Source organism: Coturnix japonica, chromosome 3 (genome assembly GCF_054131305.1).
Source record: "Coturnix japonica strain WE chromosome 3, WE-NBRP24, whole genome shotgun sequence".
NCBI lineage: Eukaryota > Metazoa > Chordata > Aves > Galliformes > Phasianidae > Coturnix > Coturnix japonica.
This window is the reverse complement of record NC_140665.1, coordinates 53,728,762-53,749,538: the sequence shown is the minus strand read 5'-3', so window position 1 is coordinate 53,749,538 and position 20,777 is coordinate 53,728,762. Positions and strand designations below refer to the sequence as shown.

The following is a 20,777-nucleotide window of genomic DNA, read 5'->3' as shown; positions in this document are numbered from 1 at the left end:
CGTCAGTACAGCACCTGTGAAGTCAGAGCATGCACTTTTTCTGTGGGTGGAACATCTCTAAGACCTCACCCACACAGCCACAGAGAATAGAGAATTGCAAACAGGGATGGAGACCTCAAATACAAGGTAACGGAACTGGCTGGGGTCACACTTACAAGAGCAGGACAGCTAAAGATCATCAGCTTTGTATCTGTATAAGTGTAAAATAAGGTGGTATGCACAACTGATGAACTTACACATAAAATCAGGACAGTGCCCAATCACTTCGTTTGCATTCTATGACACTGTAGTGACAACTACTTTCAAAAGTTTGCATATTGTCCAAGCATATATTTAGAGCTGAAACCTTGAACACATCCCTGTTCAAAGGGGGAATGCTCAGGCTGAAAAAACAGATGAAACTGTGGCATGGTGAGGGCTCATTTCTTCATCAGGAAAAATATCACTGTGTTAACAGCTGCCTAAATCCAGAATTCCCGTTTTCAAAAGCGAGTCTCGTTTTACCATCTCCACCGAAATGAAACGGATCCGTTCCAGCAAAAAGCCACAGGGTGGCAGTGCTGCTGCGCGCTGGTGTTAGCGCAGCCCCCTAGGGGAAGACAAAGCCTGGGTTAACGATCCGCGCAGCCCCTGCAATACTTTCTGTGAGAACCTGAAGTAATTACTTCCGTCAGGTGAACTTAGCAATGAATTTCAATTTTTAAATTTAACGTAGCAGAGGAAAACATTCCAACTCTAAAGATTTTCATACCGTTCCCTCTATCCTAATGAAAGCCATTCCACAATCACTTCACATATTGCTACAGATCCTCAGCTTTTCACTGAAAGGGTGGTGAGGCAGCGGCACAGCTGCCCAGAGAAGCTGTACACGCCCCATCACACAGAATCACAGAATGACCCGGGTTGGAAGGGACCTCAAGGATCATGTAGTTCCAACCCCCCTGCCTGGCAGGGCCACCAAACATACACATTAACTACATCAGGTTGCCCAGGGCCCCGTCCAACCTGGTCTTGAACACCTCCAAGGACAGGGCATCCCTATCCCTGGAGGCACTCAAAACCAGGTTGGATGGGGCCCCGAACAGTCTGGGCTGGTGGGGGACAGCCCTGCCCATGGGTGGACTTTGAGATCCCTTCCAATCCAAGCCATTCTATATATCTATAAAGCACAATACACAACACAGACTGTACCTATACACAGATGGGGCAAGCCACATCTCAAGGGCTGCCTAGGACAGAGAGCCAGTGCCGCTCCAGCTGCCATCATGATGCCCTCAGGTATCTCCTGAGAGCACACCCCATGAACCCACTTTGCAGCAATGAGACTGGCTGCCTATTAGAAAAGCTTAAGCAGCGATCTCACTTGAACAATTCCCGCAGAATTATCAAGGTTGGAAAAGACCTAGAAGATCATCTAGTCCAACCATTACCAATACTTCCCAGTTAAATCATATCACTCAACACAACATCCAAACGTTTCTTGAACACTCCCATGGTCGGTGACTCCACCACCTCCCTGGGCAGTGCATTCCAATGCCTGACCACCCTTTCCGAGAGGTAATACTTCCTAATGTCCAGCCTGAATCTCCCCTGGCATCTGACTCCTAAACACAGCCCTGGGAAGGAGTGTGTTGGGGTGGTGGGATCTCCCAGAGGTCTCAAGGAGGTCTTTCAGGGCTTTCAGTCCCCTCCAATAAGAAACAGAGCTTAGCTCGGCTTTGTTCGGGCCCAGCGTCCCGATCAAACACACGGCCCGGCGCTACAGCTTCATACAGCGGAGGATCCCATCGTCACACCGACAAACACCGCCTGACTCAACCCCCTATAGCAACACCACGCATCAATGCCGACCCCTCACCAGCCCGAACCCCCCGCCCCCAACCCCGCACGACACCGGAAGCGCGCTGCAGGCGCAGCCCCCTTCCTCCCCTCCCGCCGCAGCGACTTCCTGTGGCCGCTCTATCCGGCGCCGCGTCTATGTCCGCGGCGCTGGGGGATGTTTATTGTCGCGGATCCTCGGCCCGTCATCCGGAACTCCGCCGGGCGCGAGCGGCGGGGCGCCTAGCAACCCTGCCGGCCGCCTCCCGCCCGCACGGTAACGGCTGCCGCGAGCCGCCGGGCCGCGCTCTTCCCCGCCGCCCGCGGGCCGCCGCTTAGCGGGCCCGGCCCCGCCGCCAGCCTCTGCCCGAGGGACGCTGCCCCGCCGGGAGGCCGCTGGGAGCCCGCGCCCCTTCCTGCTGCGGGGGTAGGCGGCGCGGCCTAAGGCCTCCCCTCCTCGCTCCGCCGCCCCTTTCCCCGGCGGGAGTCGAGAGGTGGGGGAAGCGGGAGGGGGGGGGACCGCAGCTCCGCCGGGGGAGCGACCCCCGATGGGGTGAAGTGCCGAGGGGCGGCCGGGGCGTGCAGCGCGGGGTGGGTTAGAGGGTGGGAGCGAGGCCTTCTGTCCGCGCTTTGTCTGTGCGCTGCTCGGCTGGGAAGTTCGGAGCGCGGCTTGGAGGGGGCGATCGCTGCCCTGAGTGCTGTGGCACCGGGCGGGCACATGCTGGGCTCGGCAGCACGGCTAGCATTGCCCGGTATTCTAAAGCGTTCAGGTTTTGTGTTTTTCTCACTATTTGGGCAATGTGGAACAGCCACTGAGCATGCTGGGCCAGGCTTTTATCAGACTTCGGACCGTTTTCTATCTATCTATTGGAGTTAGGATTGCTTGGAGTTAGGCTATTGCTTGATGACTTGAGGGAGAAGTGGCACAGAGCTGGATACAAAGTGATTCTCACTCTGGCTATAAGCAGATTTATTTTGATGGGAAAAATGTGAGAAAAATGGCCTGTTATAAGTTACTCTCTGAAAACAGGCTTTCTCATGTAGCTTTGTGAGCATCTCAGCTTTATTTCTACATCTGGATTTGTGTTGGAAGACCCCAGGTCTGTGGGCACATCGTAGTCTAACCCGAGTCCCCATAGCAGGATGGGAAATTTGTGTCCTACTTGCTCCTGCAAGTTGCAGGTATAATGGTGTCTTATACCATTCTTCTTGGACAAGTGTCCACTTTAGTTGGTTTTACGCATATTTGGAAACATCTTTCAAGCTGTATGTGCTTTGGTTCCATAGAAAACAGTCATGCGTCTGTAAATCTCAGCAGTTGGAAGGAGCTAGTGTGAAGGTAATGATCCCTTTTAGAACAATTTAACTCGCCACTGGAGGCAATAAAAAATGAAAGCACACGCTTCTGGCCCTGCCACTTAGAAAGCTGATTGAGTCAGAGGTTTCCTAGACAGACAGCAGCAGTATTACCCTCATTTCTTGGGAATCATCCACCAGTCACTGTGGCAGTGTTGTATTCCAGGATTCAAGCAGACCTCAGGTCTGACAGCTCCACTTTCTAGGGACCTGTTTCCCCATGGCCTGAACACAAACAGGAGGATGCAATTAATTATCTCCTGGTTCCCACCAGGATGTATGTTTTCTGTTCTTTGTTCTCACCTAGACTCCTCTGGTAACGTAGTCAAAAATGCTTTTCAAGCTATTTGTTGGAATGCCAACAGTAACAGTAGTACCTTCCACTGGGAACACTGTCCACTGAGCTGTTGGAACAGGTTTTGGAATTGGTTGGCAAAGGGCTTAAGTTAAAAATAACCAGTACAAGTTGCTTGTCTTTCTGCTGGTGTGACAAATGTGTTCACGAAGCTTTTCTGACATTAGCATCATCGTTGTTAGGTTCCCATCATCTACCTTCGTAACACAGAGTTTCTCAGTTTAAAGGTAGCCAAAAGCTTAAAATAATACTTTGCTTTATATACCCTTTCCCCAGTGCCTTTCCTTTCTCTTTGATGATGACAGCAGTGTTGGTTTGGAAATATCTATATATATATATTTTGGAAGTCAGAGCAAGCTGGCTTTTTTTAGATTGCAGGATTTCAGCACAGGGTGTGTAGCCTTTGTGTGTGTTTATATAGTTTCAAAAATAGGATGGCCTTGGTCCTAATTGAGGATGTATGGGTAATGCTTTGTTCAAGAATTGCAGTGCTCAGTCCTGTTCTTGCTCCTGCCTTCAAAATGCTTCTTACTGTAATGTGGGAAGTTTCTCTAGTTTCAGGGTAGAACACACTACTTCTTAGAGCCAGATATTCTTGAGATTAGTTTTTGTTCTTATTTTGATGGTCTGTGCTTTTTTTATTCCCTTCCCTCTCTCCTCTCCTCTCCTCTCCTCTCCTCTCCTCTCCTCTCCTCTCCTCTCCTCTCCTCTCCTCTCCTCTCCTCTCCTCTCCTCTCCTCTCCTCTCCTCTCCTCTCCTCTCCTCTCCTCTCCTCTCCTCTCCTCTCCTCTCCTCTCCTCTCCTCTCCTCTCCTCTCCTCTCCTCTCCTCTCCTCTCTCTTTTCCCCCTTAATGACAGTATTCCATTGGTATCCCCGGTATCTGTGTTTAAAAGAGAGAACAAGCTTTCAAAATGTCTATAATAAAACAGAATAACGCAAATTTCTGTGAAGATGCATTTATGAATGCTTTCTCTCTTGGTGTGGATTCTTTTACATTCCTACAAGAGAATCTGAATTCTAAGTTAACTTCTTTCTTGCTCTGGAGAAAGCTGAATGAAACTCGAAATGTAAAAGTAAAGCTGTGTGTGTAGAAAAGTAAATTAGTTTATCTTCTGTTTTAGCCTGTTACTAAATTAGCAGTGGTTGGCAGAACATGCTTTTTAAATGGGACTTAAGCTGCTGAAATGTTAAGGTTCAGCTGAGAGAACTTTTGGGTGATATTAATCAGGAAAAACATAAGTTGAGCTCAGTGAAATCAACTTGGAATTTGTGAACCCTAAACAGGAAAGAACCAGATGTTTGGTTTCTACTCAGTCCCTGCGAGCACTGGAACAGGCTGCCCAGGGAGGTGGTGGAATCTCCTTCTCTGGAGATATTCAACACCCGCCTGGACGCCTACCTGTGTGACATGGTGTAGGGAGCCTGCTTTGGCAGGGGGGTTGGACTCAATGATCTCTAGAGGTCCCTTCCAACCCCTACAATTCTGTGATTCTGTGCTCTGTAAGGATAAATGCATAAATACAGGATAGTAATAGGCATGTACATAATGTTATTTCTTAATATCAAAATGTCTTTGTAAAAGCATGACAATATTATTCTCCCCAGTTTGCAGATGTAAAACAGAATTGTAGAAATTCAGTTTGGAAAATAACAGAATGGAACAGAGCTACCCATAAGAGATCACAGAATGTCTTGGGTTGGAGGGGATCTCAGAGATCATCTGCTTCCAAGCCCCCTGTTGTGTGCAGGGCTGGCACAGGATCAGGCTGCCTGGGGCCCCATCCAACCTGGCTTTCAATGGGATGCAGTAGGGTGCATCAGTAACCAGAGATGAGAAGGGAAAGCTGGGGAAGAGGAGCATCAGGGCATTGCTTACAACCGTGTGTTCCAGCCGGTTGTGATACTGGAGAGAAACAGAAGAAAGAACAGGTTTCTTTTTTGGTTGTTGTGTTTTAATGAATCTTCTTACGCTATTTTTGTAAATATAGTTTTGGATGTTTTTCTGTGGTGCATATATTAGTTTGTTTGTTTGTGGGGTTTTTTTTTAATCATTAATTTACCTCATAAATAAATAAATTTCATGAATTTATCATAAATAAATCATAAATTACCTCATTGCAGCCTTTCAATACCTGAAGGGAACTTACACCCAGGAGGGGAGTAAACTCTTGGAAAGGGCTGACAATAGCAGGACACGGGGAAATGGTTTTAAGTTGAAAGAGGGAAGATTTAGGTTGGATGTTAGGGGGAAGTTCTTCACTAGGAGAGTAGTTAGGTCCTGGAACAGGCTGCCCAGGGAGGTTGTGGATGCCCCGTCCTTGGAGGTGTTCAAGACCAGGTTGGACAGGGCTCTGGGCAACCTGATCTAGTAAATGTGTATGTTTGGTGGCCCTGCCAGGCAGGGGGGTTGGAACTACATGATCCTTGAGGTCCCTTCCAACCCGGGTCATTCTGTGATTGTGTGTAATTTGTTGAAGTGGTTACTGCCCATTTGGATTTCTTTAAGACTTCCTGAAGTAGGAGCACATCTTTTCTGAACAATCTTTTCTTTGTTGCTGGTAACAACGTGAGACATCAAAATGAACCCCTGAGGCAGAGCTTGTAGCAGGTTATGCTGTTTGGCAGAAGCATCCAAGTATGGAATCAGCTCCTTTATCTATTATCTGGGTTCAAATGCCCCTGTGGCACAAGTGGTAGAAGTGCCGCTCTGCTACACAGAGGCTCGAATCCCGGGGGTTGGACTCGATGATCTCTAAGGTCCCTTCCAACCCGCACAGGACTGTGAGACTGTTAGACTATGATCTAATAATTCTAAACCGTGCCTGGGAAGACATTGGTGCTGTGTTTGTGTGCTAAATGAGAATGGACGTACTGAATCTGTAATGTGTACACTCAGATTTTGAAGGGATTTGGGTGCTATTTAGCAGCAGCAAGTGCAGTCATCTAAGTGCAAACGAGAGAAATTTCATAGTGGGTATTTGAAATGTGAAGCGTTGCAGTGATTTACTTCTGTTAGATCAGATAATGCTACAGTTGTAAAAAGGCAGTTTTTCAATTCTTATGCTGTGTTTATATAACTGCTCTTGTGACAAATTCTGTTACTTTTTAACTGAATGCTGCAAACCACGGTCTGGAATATGAGCTACAGCTCAAATCAGATTTCACATTTAAAAAGGTTCTCCCTCAATATCTGTTGTTGTGAGCTTTCAGAGTGTAGCTAGTGAAAATGGGGCTATGGTACCTTATGACTTTTCTCCCTTAAAACTCATACAGGTGACTTGTACACCTACTCAAGATACGTCATAATGTCTGAAAACCTTCTTACAGACGGTTCCACAACATTTTAACATCAAGATTTTTCCTGTGAATTTCCCTTTAGTAATAAATTTTATGGCTTTTTTTATGTGTAATTTTCATGTCTCTCGATTGCTTTTTCTTTTGGCCTTAAACCTTTTCTCCTAGGTTCTATTTAAAACAAACTGCCAGCGTTTCATGGGGATATTCTCATACAGTGCTGTAGTTTGCTTAGCAGTTGTTGGGCGCCTCCAGTGGTGCAGTGGTAGCAATGCCACTTGCAACACTGGAGGCCGGGGTTCGAATCCCCTGTGGAGCAAGTGGTAGAAGTGCCGCTCTGCTACACAGGGGCTCGAATCCCGGGGGTTGGACTTGATGATCTCTAAGGTCCCTTCCAACCTGCATGAGACTGTGAGACTGTGAGTTAGGAACCTTTTGGGGGGTCTTCTGTATGATGGCATTATGTTTTCAGAATGTGGAGGTTGAATATGCCAGTAGAAACACGGTGAACTCTGGGAGACAGTGCCCATTGAAGGTATCTTCTTTCTCAACATTAGTTCCTGGGTTCCAGTAAGTGACCTCAGCAAGAGCCAGGACATAGAGACAGGGTGGAAAACAAATGCCTCTCTCAGGATGCTGTGGCTTTCAGCTCCTCTCTCTACACTGGCCTTCATAGTATCATAGTATCATAGTCTCATGCGGGTTGGAAGGGACCTTAGAGATCATCGAGTCCAACCCCGGGGATTCGAGCTTCTGTGTAGCAGAGCGGCACTTCTACCACTTGCGCCACAGGGGGATTCGAACCCAGGGCCTCCGGTGTTGCAAGCGGCATTGCTACCACTGCACCACTGGGGCACATACTGCTTAAAATCTGCACATGTGCCGTCTTTGGATCCAGTACCATAAATCGCTAACCCAATCTGTAGCAGTCCAGCAAAACCAGATGGAACAAGTCATTTGTAACTTCATAGGATTCATAGAATTTTGAATTAAAAAAAAAAAAGAAAAGATCTGGGAATACTAATTAGTAACTGTTTGTTCTCTGCCTTCTCTCCCCCACGCGTTGCCTTTGGTTTTCTACCTCTCTTGTTATTTCTTCATCGATTTCTGTGTTATCACCTGCCTCTCCTTTTCTTATATTGGACAAACCAACAATTATAGAATAATTCTTTTAGCTGGGAGCCAGCTGCACAATAGAAAAAGCGACTGTCACAGCAGTTGATCAAGTGTATTACACACATCTGCAGTGTGTGTTATTCTGTGTTGGCAGTGAGTTTTAGCGTAATAGTTAGGAAGTCATTGTCAGGTGGAAATAATGATAATAACATTGTTAAGTTTGTGTCTTGTAGATTTGATGCATGAGCCAAAAGATTTATAAGATTATAAATGTACATTGCATTGTGTCACGTGTATGGGTGTTTTTGATAGTCTTCTGCTTCTTCTGTGCCAGTGACCACGTGGAGTGTCTTGAGTATTTAACAGTTTTCCTTTGATTTTGGTCCTTGTTTTCTCTTGGGATTCATTTGGGATGAAATATTACTAACATTTTAGACAAGTGGCCCAAGAATCACAGAATCACAGAATTGTAGGGGTTGGAAGGGACCTCTAGAGATCGAGTCCAGCCCCCCTGCCAAAGCAGGCTCCCTACACCACGTCACACAGGTAGGTGTCCAGGCGGGTCTTGAATATCTCCAGAGAAGGAGACTTCACCACCTCCCTGGGCAGCCTGTTCAAGAGCCATCTGGGATATTATTGCTTCTATACCTCAGTCTGCTCTCTGCTTAAACTTATTCTCCTAGATGAGAACTAAGTTTTTACTGTGAAGTTTTTACATTCTTATATATATAAAAAATCCTTAATAAGCTCTGGTATTTTTATGCAAGTCCTTTTCACTTTTTAACAACTTGCTCTTCTTTCTCTTTCTTTCTCCCACCTTTCTCTGAATACTTCATCTGGAATTTATCTGAAATACTGACCGTCTTGGCTTTGGTTTGCTTACAGAAGTGATGCCATTGGTTGCAGGATGGCAGTGAGCAATATGCCTGCTCCCTGTCTCACAGTTCATCCTCTGGTCAAAGAGTTTGGTAGGAGCATCACCCTTGGCATGCATAGGCGGCAGATTTAGCAGTTTCTGGCTGTGTTAGGTTTGCTGTGTGTGTGCTGGGTAGCTGTCCTGTAGCATCATTCTTGCTGTTCCTCAGAAACATTTGATTTTCCTGTGTGCATACAGTATGCTCCTGTGTCATTCCTGTGGCAGAGCAGAAGGGGGATGAGGGGCTCCTGTGGTTCAGTGTGGTCTGTTACTGCCATCAGAACAGTTTGTATAGTTCACCCCATGCTCTTATATTTGGGGAATTAGGCCAAGATTGCTGGGTGAGAAGTGGGTAAGCTTTGGTTGCAGACTGTCTATAGGCAGCAGTGTGTGTAACCTCTGAGTTTCAGAGTTATTCAGCAGGCTCATCCATTTCAATACAAATGATAAGCTGTTCAGAATTACCATTGTAAGCAGTGAAAGAAATGCTTTTCCCGAGGCGTCTAATGACATCGTTAACTCATTCCTCAGCTCATTTCTCATTTATCCTTTGAAGCTATGGAGAAAGTTTTAATAAGCTTTGCAGTGTCCTAATATAGTCACCAAGAGCTGTAGCATATTTAACCAGTAGATTTAAAAATAAGATACGTACATTTTATGTCTGTTAAGTCTGGCAACGTGGCTTCAAACAAGCAGCCTCCTATTTTATAGTGCACAGGATGCAGACACCCCCCCTCCCCTCCACACGCAGTGAACTTAAATGAGTCAGACTGTAGTCACTTCTGCTTCTTGTCTCATTTAAGGGGGTGAGTGTATACAAGAACAGTGTTAATAGGCAATTTTCTATAGGTATGTTTAACTTTATTGTTTTCATTCTCAGGATGTGATCTTCATGGTGAGCTGGTGTGAGAACTGAGCTGTAAATCACCCCAATGGATGCGGACAGTGATGTTGCATTGGACATTTTAATCACAAACGTAGTGTGTGTTTTTAGAACAAGATGTCATTTAAACTTGAGGAAAATTGCATTAGAGGGAGCAAACGTGATATACAAGCGTGATGTTGGGGTAAGAGATTTAACCTAACACAGTTATTTGTTTTTACATATGTTCCTTAAGCTAAAACTTCATGCATCTGATATCCATGTATGGTGGATAGAAAAGTTTTATTTCAGTAGTTAAGCAGAATGCTTAACAACTTATGTCAAATGCTAAGCCCATTTAATGAGATATCTTATGAGACCTCTTCTGTCTTGGGATCTAGTTTGTCTCCTCCAAACCTGATTTTTAATAGATAAAATTAATAAGGAATTAGCAGTGTGAGAGTTCTAATAATAATAAAAACAACAAAAAAATGATTATAGGGAAGAGTAACTTTTAATGTGTTGTGTTAAAACTGACCAGCTAATTCAGTGCATATTTATTTAGCTCTTCTCAAGAGCTTATTTTGTAATGGCTGAAAGAGACGAAGGGAACAGTTCAAGACTTAAAAAAGTAAAGAAAATATTATTAGTACAATAGTTTGTTGGTTTTTTTTCCTAGTATGAAATTGAACTAATTCCCAATGCTTCGCTTTCATTTTCCTTTTTAGAAAGTATTAATGAAACTTAGAAAACCTAGGATTACAGCCACAATTTGGTCCTCAGGAAAAGTTATTTGCACAGGAGCCACGAGGTGAGTTCATGAAGATCCTTTCTGTGGATGAAATTTATGTGTCTTTTAAAACATAATGTTATAGATGAGGAGGTTAGCAAGAGGCTGTGCTTGCCACTGTTAAGATCCCCTCACACTGTATCACATTTAAGTCCTTGCCAAACTAAGCACTTGGGTGGAATTTATCTATGTAGTGTCTACCTTGGACCACATTGAAATCTTAGGGAACATCATTTCAGCCTTCTGGAAGAACAGCAGGAAAAACTGTTTTATGAAAAAAAAAAAAAAAAGATTGTAGGGATTTCACTTGAAAACTCTCTAAGATTTTTTTTTTATCTTTTTTTAAGCCAGAACTTGTAATCTAGAAAGGGATGATGTTTTCTAAGGAATGTTTCTTTTATTACTACATGAAAACCCACCCAAATTTAATCAGATTATACACTGTTGAGGGACTGGGAGGAAGCAAGAGTGAACTTAATTCAGATACAGGAATTCACTGAACTCAATCAAGGCTCGTTAGGCTAAGTTCCTTTTAAGGAACACACTGTGGATAAGATACAGTGGTAAAAAGCATACAAATCCATACATGCTCCCCATCTCAAAATGGGCAATGTTTGGTCAGTGCTAGCATTCAGGTGATCAACTTGGTTTTATTTTTCCTCTCACCCTGCCCACTATTTTACTGCATGGTGAGCTTTTCTCCTAAACTTTGTATTGTGCTTTCTACTAGCAGGAATGTTAAAAGCTGTGTTCTTTTGTATGCCTCCAGGGAAGTTAACACACCCATTGTAAAGGAGAGTAGGATGAAAAGAAACCACCAAGTCAGGATGGCCAAATTCAGGCTGCTTGTGGTCATATTTGTCTCTTAAGAGCATTTATGTGTGATCAAAGTATGACTTCTACTGACCTTAGCTGAGTGCTGAGATAGTCTTCAAATAGGGTATAAACGATTCTGTTTGAATATCTAGATAGTGGAAATAGAATGCAATGTGTACAGCTGGGTGAAATAAAGGCTGTCCATGTGATCACAGTTCATGCTTACATAATGGCTTATTTTATAGTCCGAGTATCTAGTTAGCATGTGTGTGCATAAATATATAATTCATTAACGCTAGATTGTCTTTCTGATTTACAGTGAAGAAGAAGCTAAATTTGGTGCCAGACGATTAGCTCGTTGTCTACAGAAACTAGGTTTTCAGGTAATTCTAATGAAAATGAAATTGTGTGACTTAAGCAATGCTGATGGACATTGTTTTCAGGGGAAAAAAAATTAGGGAATGTAGTAATTCAGCACCAGCATGTTTTCACTCAGATGCCCCTTTTGTGACAGAATACATTTTCCAGATGCTATCAAAGAGAATCTGTCTTACTTCACGGATTTGAGTTTCATTTGGCAGCTTAGAATTGTGCCTTTTCCCTGGCTAATGAACAGTGTTTGTTGAATGAACCACCCACAATTGTTTCTTGAATCTTACAATGTATTTTTCAATTCTTTTGGAAGAAGTGCTGAAATGTATAAACCAAGCTGTCATTTGAAGACAATTCCCTTCATTTATGGTGGAACAGCAAATGCATGTCTGTCTCAGTTAGGGTGCATTTTAGCCCTGTTAATTACAGTGGAGGGAAGTGCTGCTGTGTTGTGAGATGGCACAGCTGAAATAAGTCAGATGAAAAAGTCAGGGCATGAAGCTCCTCTTTTCTGGATTTGGGTTACAGTTACCAGTCAAAAATACCACTTGAACTGTGTTGTAAGTGTTATGAATGACTCAGAGTACAAAAATGTGTTTTAAAACTTTCTGGTAGTCAGTTGTACTGCTTATCCACAATTTGTGTTTACCAACAGGCTACTCCACTCAGGCTGTATTCGACCCAAGCAGAAGTTAGGCAATATTATTGCTAAAAATGTGTGCATTAGATCCAGGCTCTATAAGTTGGAGCGGAACATTGGATAATTGGGAGATGAACAGTGCCTCCAATATAGATGCACAAAGTGTTATAATAAAGTGAATGGTTTAAGTGAAATATGTTTTAAGGATTAAAGTAATAGTTAACCTTTTTATAAGGTTCGTTGCTTCCACTCATACTTCTTAAAAGTTCTGCCTGAGGAATGGTCACTTTCTGTTCTATTTGGTTCAGAAATTGGGGGAAATATTCTCCATTGATATTACTGATACTGACTTCTGATCAGTGCGCTTGCTTAGGAATTGTCACTTGGCTACTTTAATGTAGAATTGCCATGAACAGTGAATAACTGAATGTCAGTAGTCTGTGGTGGGCTTCAGAAGGTTAAAGACTGTAAAGAAAAGATTATCAGACTGGAGATTTGAAATGAAGCAAATTTTGTCTTCTTTCTTATTCCCAGGTTTAATAAAATCACTTCCAGCAATGAAACACTAAAGACACTTTTACATATTGCATAGGATTCTTGTAACAGTGAAACACTTTTTTTTCCCTTACTTCGATGTCTCATGAATTATTTTAGTTTATTCTCAAATTTGATGTGTTTAATATAACAATGAGTTGTTCCTGCATCTCATTCTTAAAGTAAACTGTACTAAAACCATATAGTATGACTCTGAAATAGCCAGTCCAACAACTGCTGTACTAAAGAAGAATAAAGTAAATGATTTGAATCCATTAAGTACTTTTTAGAGTCCTATTATAAATGTATTAATCACATTGATCATCAAAATACTCTAGCTAGTATTATTATAGTACTCTTTTAACATTTTATGTGATGCATACATCTCTGCTTCTCTATGAATTGAATTTTTAATGACTTTTTCCTCTCTTTTTAAAAAGGTAATTTTCACAGATTTTAAAGTTGTGAATGTTTTAGCAGTGTGCAACATGCCCTTTGAGATCAGATTGCCAGAATTTACGAAGAATAACAGACCTCATGCTAGGTACGGTAGGATTTTAAAGAGTAACTGTGCTTGTATACATACCTCCTAAGCTTTTCTTTTTGAGTTTTGACCTTTTGTTTTGTTTCCTAGTTATGAACCAGAACTTCATCCTGCTGTGTGCTACAGAATAAAAACTCTCAGAGCTACCTTACAGATTTTTTCAACTGGCAGTATCACAGTTACAGGTATTTTGATGCCATAAATATTTAACTTGTTGGGAATATTTAACTTCAGGGACGGTTAGTTAGGAAAAGATGACATTCAAAACAGTTAAAAGATACATTGAGTAGATTGAGTAGATTTTGTTTCTCAGTGCTTTCATCTAAATTGTTTCTGAGACAAAGCACCAGAGGAGTTACAGGGAAAGCATTAGGATTGATTGGCTTAAAAATTACCTTGAGTGGATGAGGTCTGGGGACTTTGTTTGTATTTTATTTTTTCCATTTTTTTGAATCTTCATAATACTGTAAGCTGTGACAGCCCTTTCATAAATGTATGTCTCCAAACTTGATATTTATAGAAACACGTAATATAGAGCATAGCGTTTTGTCATTACTGAAGATGACCAGTGTTTATAGTGCTTCAGACTTCTGCTCTCTTCTGTTGAAGCTCAGCTGGAAGAGAACTGCTACCATGATTACATGCATAATTACAAGTATTCCAAGACTTGATTCTCCTGAGTCTTACAGATGCTGTGCTCTGCTTTCTCCTCTAATTTTCATTTTCCATCCTTTACTGCATTTACTTGTGAGGAGTATAATACAGGCTTCCAGATGTGAAAAATCAGATTTTTAAGGAATATCCATTAAAGTAGCATAGAACCAAAAAAACACTTTATATCTCTTCAATTGGAATTCAATCTTGTGGTTGTTAGGGCTCAGCTATAGTATCAGAAGTCATGTAGATATTATTTGTAAGTCTTAATTTCTTGACAAATACCCAGACTTTGTGGGAAATATTTATCGCAAGATTTCAGGAGAATTTTATTTTTGAGTAGACGATCTCCAGACGTTTTAATCTGAAAACATAAGGCTAAAAATGTATTTCAAGATTGAAGCACGTATTCTGAACTGGTCGAGCTACAACTAGAAATTAAATTTGAAATACATTGGAAGCTGGAGCATCCCTGAAGTCTTACAAGACTCTCAGTTCTGCCTTTCTGTAAGTTTGTGTCTACTCGCATAGTGCTGCTTTCTGAAGGCTGTCTCTAGTCTTCTGTTTTACAGTAGCAGACAAATGTGAGAAGGGTCTGTCTATGAGATAGATAATGTTCTAGGCTTTTATCTAAGCTTAAGTGAACATTTAACTCAATTTGCTAAGTTTGAAAACACAAGAATACTCTTGGTCCATTCAGTTTTCTTCCTAACTGAGCATATGAGTGAAAACAATATTTCCCAAATTATATACATAAGACGTACCCAATAAGTGGGCTGTTTGTGATTTTGGATAGTTCTCTGTACTTGAGATTAACTTCTGAAGTCCAAAGTGCAGTATAAAGAAATTGAGTTCATAGGCATTGAAGCATGTGAGAAATAGCTGGTTTCGTTTATCTGCATCTCCAAACTTCTATCCAGGATAAATTTCTTTTGGCACGTTCATTGCTTCTTCATTTATGACCTCAGTTGTTCATTGTGGAAAAGAGTCTAGTACCATTAAAAAGCAGTGGTAGTTCATTTTTTCATTGCTTTCCTCAAGTGTTGATAAATCATATTAGATAACTAACAGCTGTTTCATCCTGAGATAGTAATTACTCCCTAGCTCGCAGATGTCCTGAGATGAATGATTGGAGCTATTTGCACAATTGAGTCTGAAAAGTTATCAAAGATAAATTTTCTTGGGAAAAAACAAACAAACAAACAAAAAAAAAACCCACTTAAATCCAACATTATTTAGCAATAATTTTTGTTTGTGGCTGTTTAAAAGAATTAAATGTGAGCAGGTCATACAAATCTGGGTAGTACAAGTTCCTAGAAGATTACTATAAGCAAAATTATTTTCTTTATTTCTGACCCTCAGCTGCTACAGTCTTCCTGAGCTGACTAAGAAATATGGTAGAAATATGAAACTTGTATGGAAATAAATAGTTTTTATTTTTAGTCCAGCCATTGGCCAGAGTGGGACATCTTACAAATTGCACAGTAGAGTTGTTTTTTGTAAGTAGAAGTGATGGAAGGAAAGCATTCTTAATGTAGGAGAAATTATTCTTGTTTACGGAGCGAAGTTGTGGTAGCTAAAATTACTAAAGATAATCACTGTGGTTGTAATTCACAATGGTCTGATTTATTTTTTCCTCTTTCTGTTGCTTTATTCTTTTTCCTTTTTTCCTTTAATACACCTCAGGGCCAAACGTAAAGGCTGTCGCCAGCGCTGTGGAGCAGATTTATCCGTTCGTGTTTGAAAGCAGAAAATAAGTTTTGTAATTCACCACTCGATGGTTAGCTTCCCTAACCGAGCACCTTTAAAGACTGCTGCACATTGGACTAAAAGCAAAAAGGAAAACTGGACCAACTATAGCAGAGGAATACAGACTTTTTTTTCTTGTTCATGGCCACAGTATAAACTCCAGTCCTTTTGGATTTTACTCTTAACAGTGCTGTATTGTAAAAACAGAAGTTTACAAGATATGAAATTGCTGCTTTTAAAAAGACATTCTATTTATTTTTGCAGTAATTTCTGTGTATTCATAAGCAAAGCTGTCACGATGTGCACTACCTTAAAAACTTTGGTTATTTTTTTTTTATTTAGTTTGAGCTTGTGTTTTATTTGTGAATAGTCTTTTACATTTTTGTATGCTGAATATTGGGCACCAAAGAAGCTGTAAGAGTTATCTTTTTCACCTGATGAATGTGCACAAATAAAAGTTTGGAAAATATTTCTCTCCATACCTGTTCTGTTATATTCCTTTCCCTTTTTCTATTACATTAAAATTGTATAGTTGCAAATTGATTTGGAATAATGTAAGAATAGTCTTTTGCTGATAGCTTCTGTTTCTATTTGTAGTACGTGTAAAATTTTGTGTGTGGGTTAGATTGAAATCTATAGTAGTTACGTATGTTTATATGAGGATGAAATTTGGTTTGTTCCCAGTTCGCTTAACTACATGTGCCAGATCAAGTATTTTCTTGCTGTTAAAAGAAGACATTTCTAACTAATGGAAGTCTGCAACAGGTGTTTTGCTGTAGATGATGAGGAAATCTTACCAACTTAAGAAGCTACCATAGAGAAATCAACCGCCTTGTCCACCAACTGGATGCAAAAGGAAACAAAAGTTACTATGCGAGCTTCAGTGTTCTGGGAAGTGTTAAGCTTCAACTCAAGACGATGTACGGTCACACTAATCCAGTCCCAGCCTATTGCTGAATGACAAACAGGCCTTTTCTACACTCATGTTACTGTATAATATTTCCATGACAGGAGCTGCCAACAAGCAACGAAGCTTGATTCTGGCATGTATTATTATTGGTATGAGTCTTGGACATGGAAGCCAGTAGATGTTTCTCTCAGTAAGTGCACATTTGAAGCAGAAGAGAGGTGAATGCTTAAAAAAAACTGCAAATGCTACTTTTAAAAAATTAAAATAAATATGTATAAATGTACGTATGTCTTTTTTCCCTGAATGAAGACAAGTTTAACGCTACAGCTCTGAGCTGCAGGTAATGCATGAACTGTTAGTATACTAGAAGTCGCCTGTTGTGGAAGGAAAATGACAGAATATCCTGAAAACATAAATGCCTAGTATGATGAATGTTACCTGTCCGAGGGGTAGTATAGAAGTTGGGTGTTTCCATGCAGAAATTATGGAAAGAATCACGTATGAAATGCTCAACCGTACCCTTCAGAACAAGAGTGATGTAGCCATAAAAGCCATTTTTAACAGTGGAGGTAAGAAAGAAAAGGATTTGTGACTGTGAAATGCTAGGTAGAGTTCTGCACTCACATAACTCTTGATAAAGTATATGTAAAGGAATGCTTGCTATGTATGACCTTTCCAGTTAGTTAGTGTAGAAGACAGTGTGGACCACAGCGCTCCTGACAGTATTTTTGTCCAACATCATAGCAGTGGAGCAGTGGACAAACAACTATTGGGGAACACTAAACTTGAATTATAATGATTTTTTTAAAAAGGCATTTGAACAATTAACAGAGTTGTATGAGGTTTTCAGTAACAAAATGGAGTGCTATACTGATGAGAATTTAGCCACTATAAGTGCAGTAGGTACAGCAGGTGAGGCATGGCTCTTTCAGATCAAATCTTGAAACACTTGAATGATGCCAGTGAAATTCTGGAGCTTCTCTGAAGCACATACACCTCCTAAGTTTATCTGGATGAAAGAAAAACTTCCTGTCATTAACACTATTATGTAGTGTGAAATCTAACTCTTGTAGGAAGAAAAAGGTTCAATGACAGCCTACAATATATTACTATTCTGATGGGCTGGTTAGCTCAGTTTGTTAGTTTGGTACACGCGATGACAGTGGGCTTGAGCTCTTCATGGGCTGTATGTGATTTTCTGCAGCAAGGACAGAGTTCGAATCCCCCCTGTGGTGCAAGTGGTAGAAGTGCCGCTCTGCTACACAGAGGCTCGAATCCCGGGGGTTGGACTCAATGATCTCTAAGGTCCCTTCCAACCCGCACGAGACTATGATACTATGATGATACTATGACATAGCAATACCAGGGAAAGGGATAGATTGGGAGAGGAGTAGCTGGAGAGCAACTCAGCAGGGAGTGACCTGAGGGTGCTGGTGACAGCAGTCTCAACATGAGTTAACAGCCAAGAGGGCAGTCTGTGTTTTGGGTACATTAAACAGCATAGCCAGACAGTTAAGAGAGTCTCTTGCTATGTTTATCACTGGTGTGGCCTTATCTTTGATACTGTGTTCAGTTCTGGACTCTACAATATAAAAATGATGTTAAGGTCCTTGAGATCATTCAGAGAGCAGCAAAGCAGGACGTGCCTTCCAGACCTGTCACCTGTGAGGTGGCACTTGGGTAGTCCAGTCTGGAGAAGAGGAGGCTCAGAGGCGACCTCCCTGCTCTCTGCAGCTCCCTGAGGAGGGAAGTGGTTAATGCCCCATGTCTGTCAATGTTCAGCATACACTTGGATAACGCACACCCTCGGTAATATACTTTAGCTTTGGTTAGCCCTGAAGCGTTCAAGCAGCAGTTTTGTTTGAGACCTTAAAAACAATCAGTAAGTGAGCCAAAAAGCACTTGCAAACTTGCAGACAAGGTAGCGCTGAGAAAGAGAATTATAGAATGCAAAAATATTTTATTTACATATATTTATACTGAAATATATATTCCTAGCTCCAAAGGAGACTCAGTCTGTGACAAATAAGTCTTAAAACGGCAGATAACAAAGTTGATTGTATACACTCATCCCCAGGGATATCGCTGTGTTCCCAGTCACTGCTGGGAAACTACAGGTCCCAGCCTTGAGCTGCTGATGCTGTTTATTTCCGTACACACACACAGTATGCCTCTATTTGTGTTTAGAATAAACCTGTCAATCAATCAGCTCCTCCTCAAAGGCCTTGGTTTCCATAGTTCTGCCTGCTTTTCCCTAGATTCTCCTGTTGGATCACAAGTTTCCTCACAGCGCTCAGCTGTAGCACTAGCAGTGCCGTAAGAAGTCTGTTTCACATTCTTTTGAGAGAACAGCCAGTTCTATTTATACAGCCTACTAAGGACTCGTTTTCGCAGCAGAATGAGAACTGACTCATTGCTGGCTTTTGAGTTGCTATAGCCACTAGATCTTTAACTGCATGTTCCAATCCCCATTTTGTCATTCACTGACTTGTAGTTAAGACAGCATAACCAGAGAAATTTGCATTTACCCCTGTGCAAATATACTGTTGGGTTTTTCTTTTCTATACCCTACTCAGAATTTTGCTAAGCTCTGAGTTTTAACACAGTCCCTCTCGCTTTAATACTGCCTGCGCATTTACTAAGTATGTCTGTTCTGTAATCCATTCTGATAATGAAATCAGTGAATAATTTTAGACCTCCAGAAACTTTTTGGGTAGTCCTTCAGAGGGATGTGTTACATAAGACGCCTCTTTCTGCCTTGTTGTAATGCTATAATGGATGGAAAGTACCACAATAAGCAGGGTGGGAAAGTCTTTTAACCACAGCAAATGAAAACAAGCCCAAATGCAACAGATAGAGAAAAGAAGAAAAAAGTTCCTTACCTTCAGAAGACCTCAGAAAGGCAGAGACCTCCAGCAAGTGATACTCTCACCTCCACTGACAACCCTTAAATGAGGTCTGGGAAGGGGGTAGAGCCAAGATCCACCCCTTCCAGTCACTTAGGTGCATTGCATTCACCTGAGCCCCCCCTGGGTTGGCCCTGCCTTCCTACCAGATGCTCAAGCACTGTTTCAGGCCATGACTTAGCATTTCTGCTACACCTGTATTTTTATAGTAGGAAGTTATAACTCCTAATTCTGTGTCATCAGATGTGCAGCCTTTGTTATGAAAGAGAGGCATAATTAGGGCTACGTTTACAAGGCTATATAAGTCTACATCTATACAACTACAATTAAGACTAAAACCATAAGGAGTAAAAAAGCCCTTGACCTTAAAATACTATCTTTAGAGGTATCTAAAACTGTTAAAGTATCTGCAGTTAAACAGTGTTGGAACTATGCCTTCTTCAAAAACACTATAGATATTTTACTTGTTTATTATTCCCTTACTAAATGTTTGTGTGTGGGGAAAGCTCAGAAAAGCTCACCATGGAGCCAAAATCTCTGTCTCTGGGGAGACAATTCCCATGGTATTTTCCAAGTTAAGTATATTTCTGTGAGAACACTTACAGAATTTATTACAGAAGGAATTTATTTTGGAAGCTGTGATGCTCAGCAGGGTTTTACAGAAGCCTGTTGCATTTGGTGTGATGTAATAGAATTTACAAGCCAGTATGGGCTTGGATTGCACACGCAAAAGTATGTTCAGCTATACTACAGCAGTACCAATTAGAGCAAGTATTGCTATTGGAAGTGCTGGCAATCACAGTCGAGCAACAGACACAGTAATTTCCTGCCACTAAAATTGCATTTTATTCCTTGATTTAATCTCAGACATTTGTTAGTATGGGAATGAATGTGATAAACCAGCAGCATATTTGAAAGACTACTCAGAATCAGCTGAAGATGTCTTGTGAGGCCGGTTCAGTACAATGTACACAAATGAAACGCAGCCACCAGCAGGTGGAGAGGTTTCAGTAGACAGCAGCGCTGAACAACATGGAAGGTTCCAACACAGGATTCAAAAGATGGATCCAGTCAGTTGCCAAGTGAACAGTATAAGGCCTGCGGTAGCTCTTTACAGGTGCTTGAGAACATCCTCCAGATCTTT

The 20,777-nt window shown here is 41.6% G+C and overlaps 1 protein-coding gene across 5 annotated transcripts; it reads left to right on the top strand.

Moving 5' to 3' along the window:
• The first annotated feature begins 1,937 nt into the window (after positions 1–1,937).
• On the top strand, positions 1,938–17,010 carry TBPL1 (TATA-box binding protein like 1). Of its 5 annotated transcripts, none has more exons than XM_015858446.3 (7): positions 1,938–2,095; positions 9,737–9,923; positions 10,447–10,529; positions 11,644–11,707; positions 13,311–13,414; positions 13,505–13,599; positions 15,755–17,010. In XM_015858446.3, the coding sequence occupies exons 2-7, from the start codon at positions 9,789–9,791 to the stop codon at positions 15,823–15,825; spliced, it is 552 nt and encodes a 183-aa protein (XP_015713932.1). In that variant the 5' UTR covers positions 1,938–2,095; positions 9,737–9,788; the 3' UTR covers positions 15,826–17,010. The 5 variants fall into 5 exon arrangements, 4 of the variants coding, with proteins under 4 accessions (XP_015713932.1, XP_015713933.1, XP_015713935.1 ...); XM_015858447.3 differs by having other exon boundaries at positions 1,938–2,245; XM_015858449.3 differs by having other exon boundaries at positions 1,938–2,312.
• Positions 17,011–20,777: the final 3,767 nt, after the last annotated feature.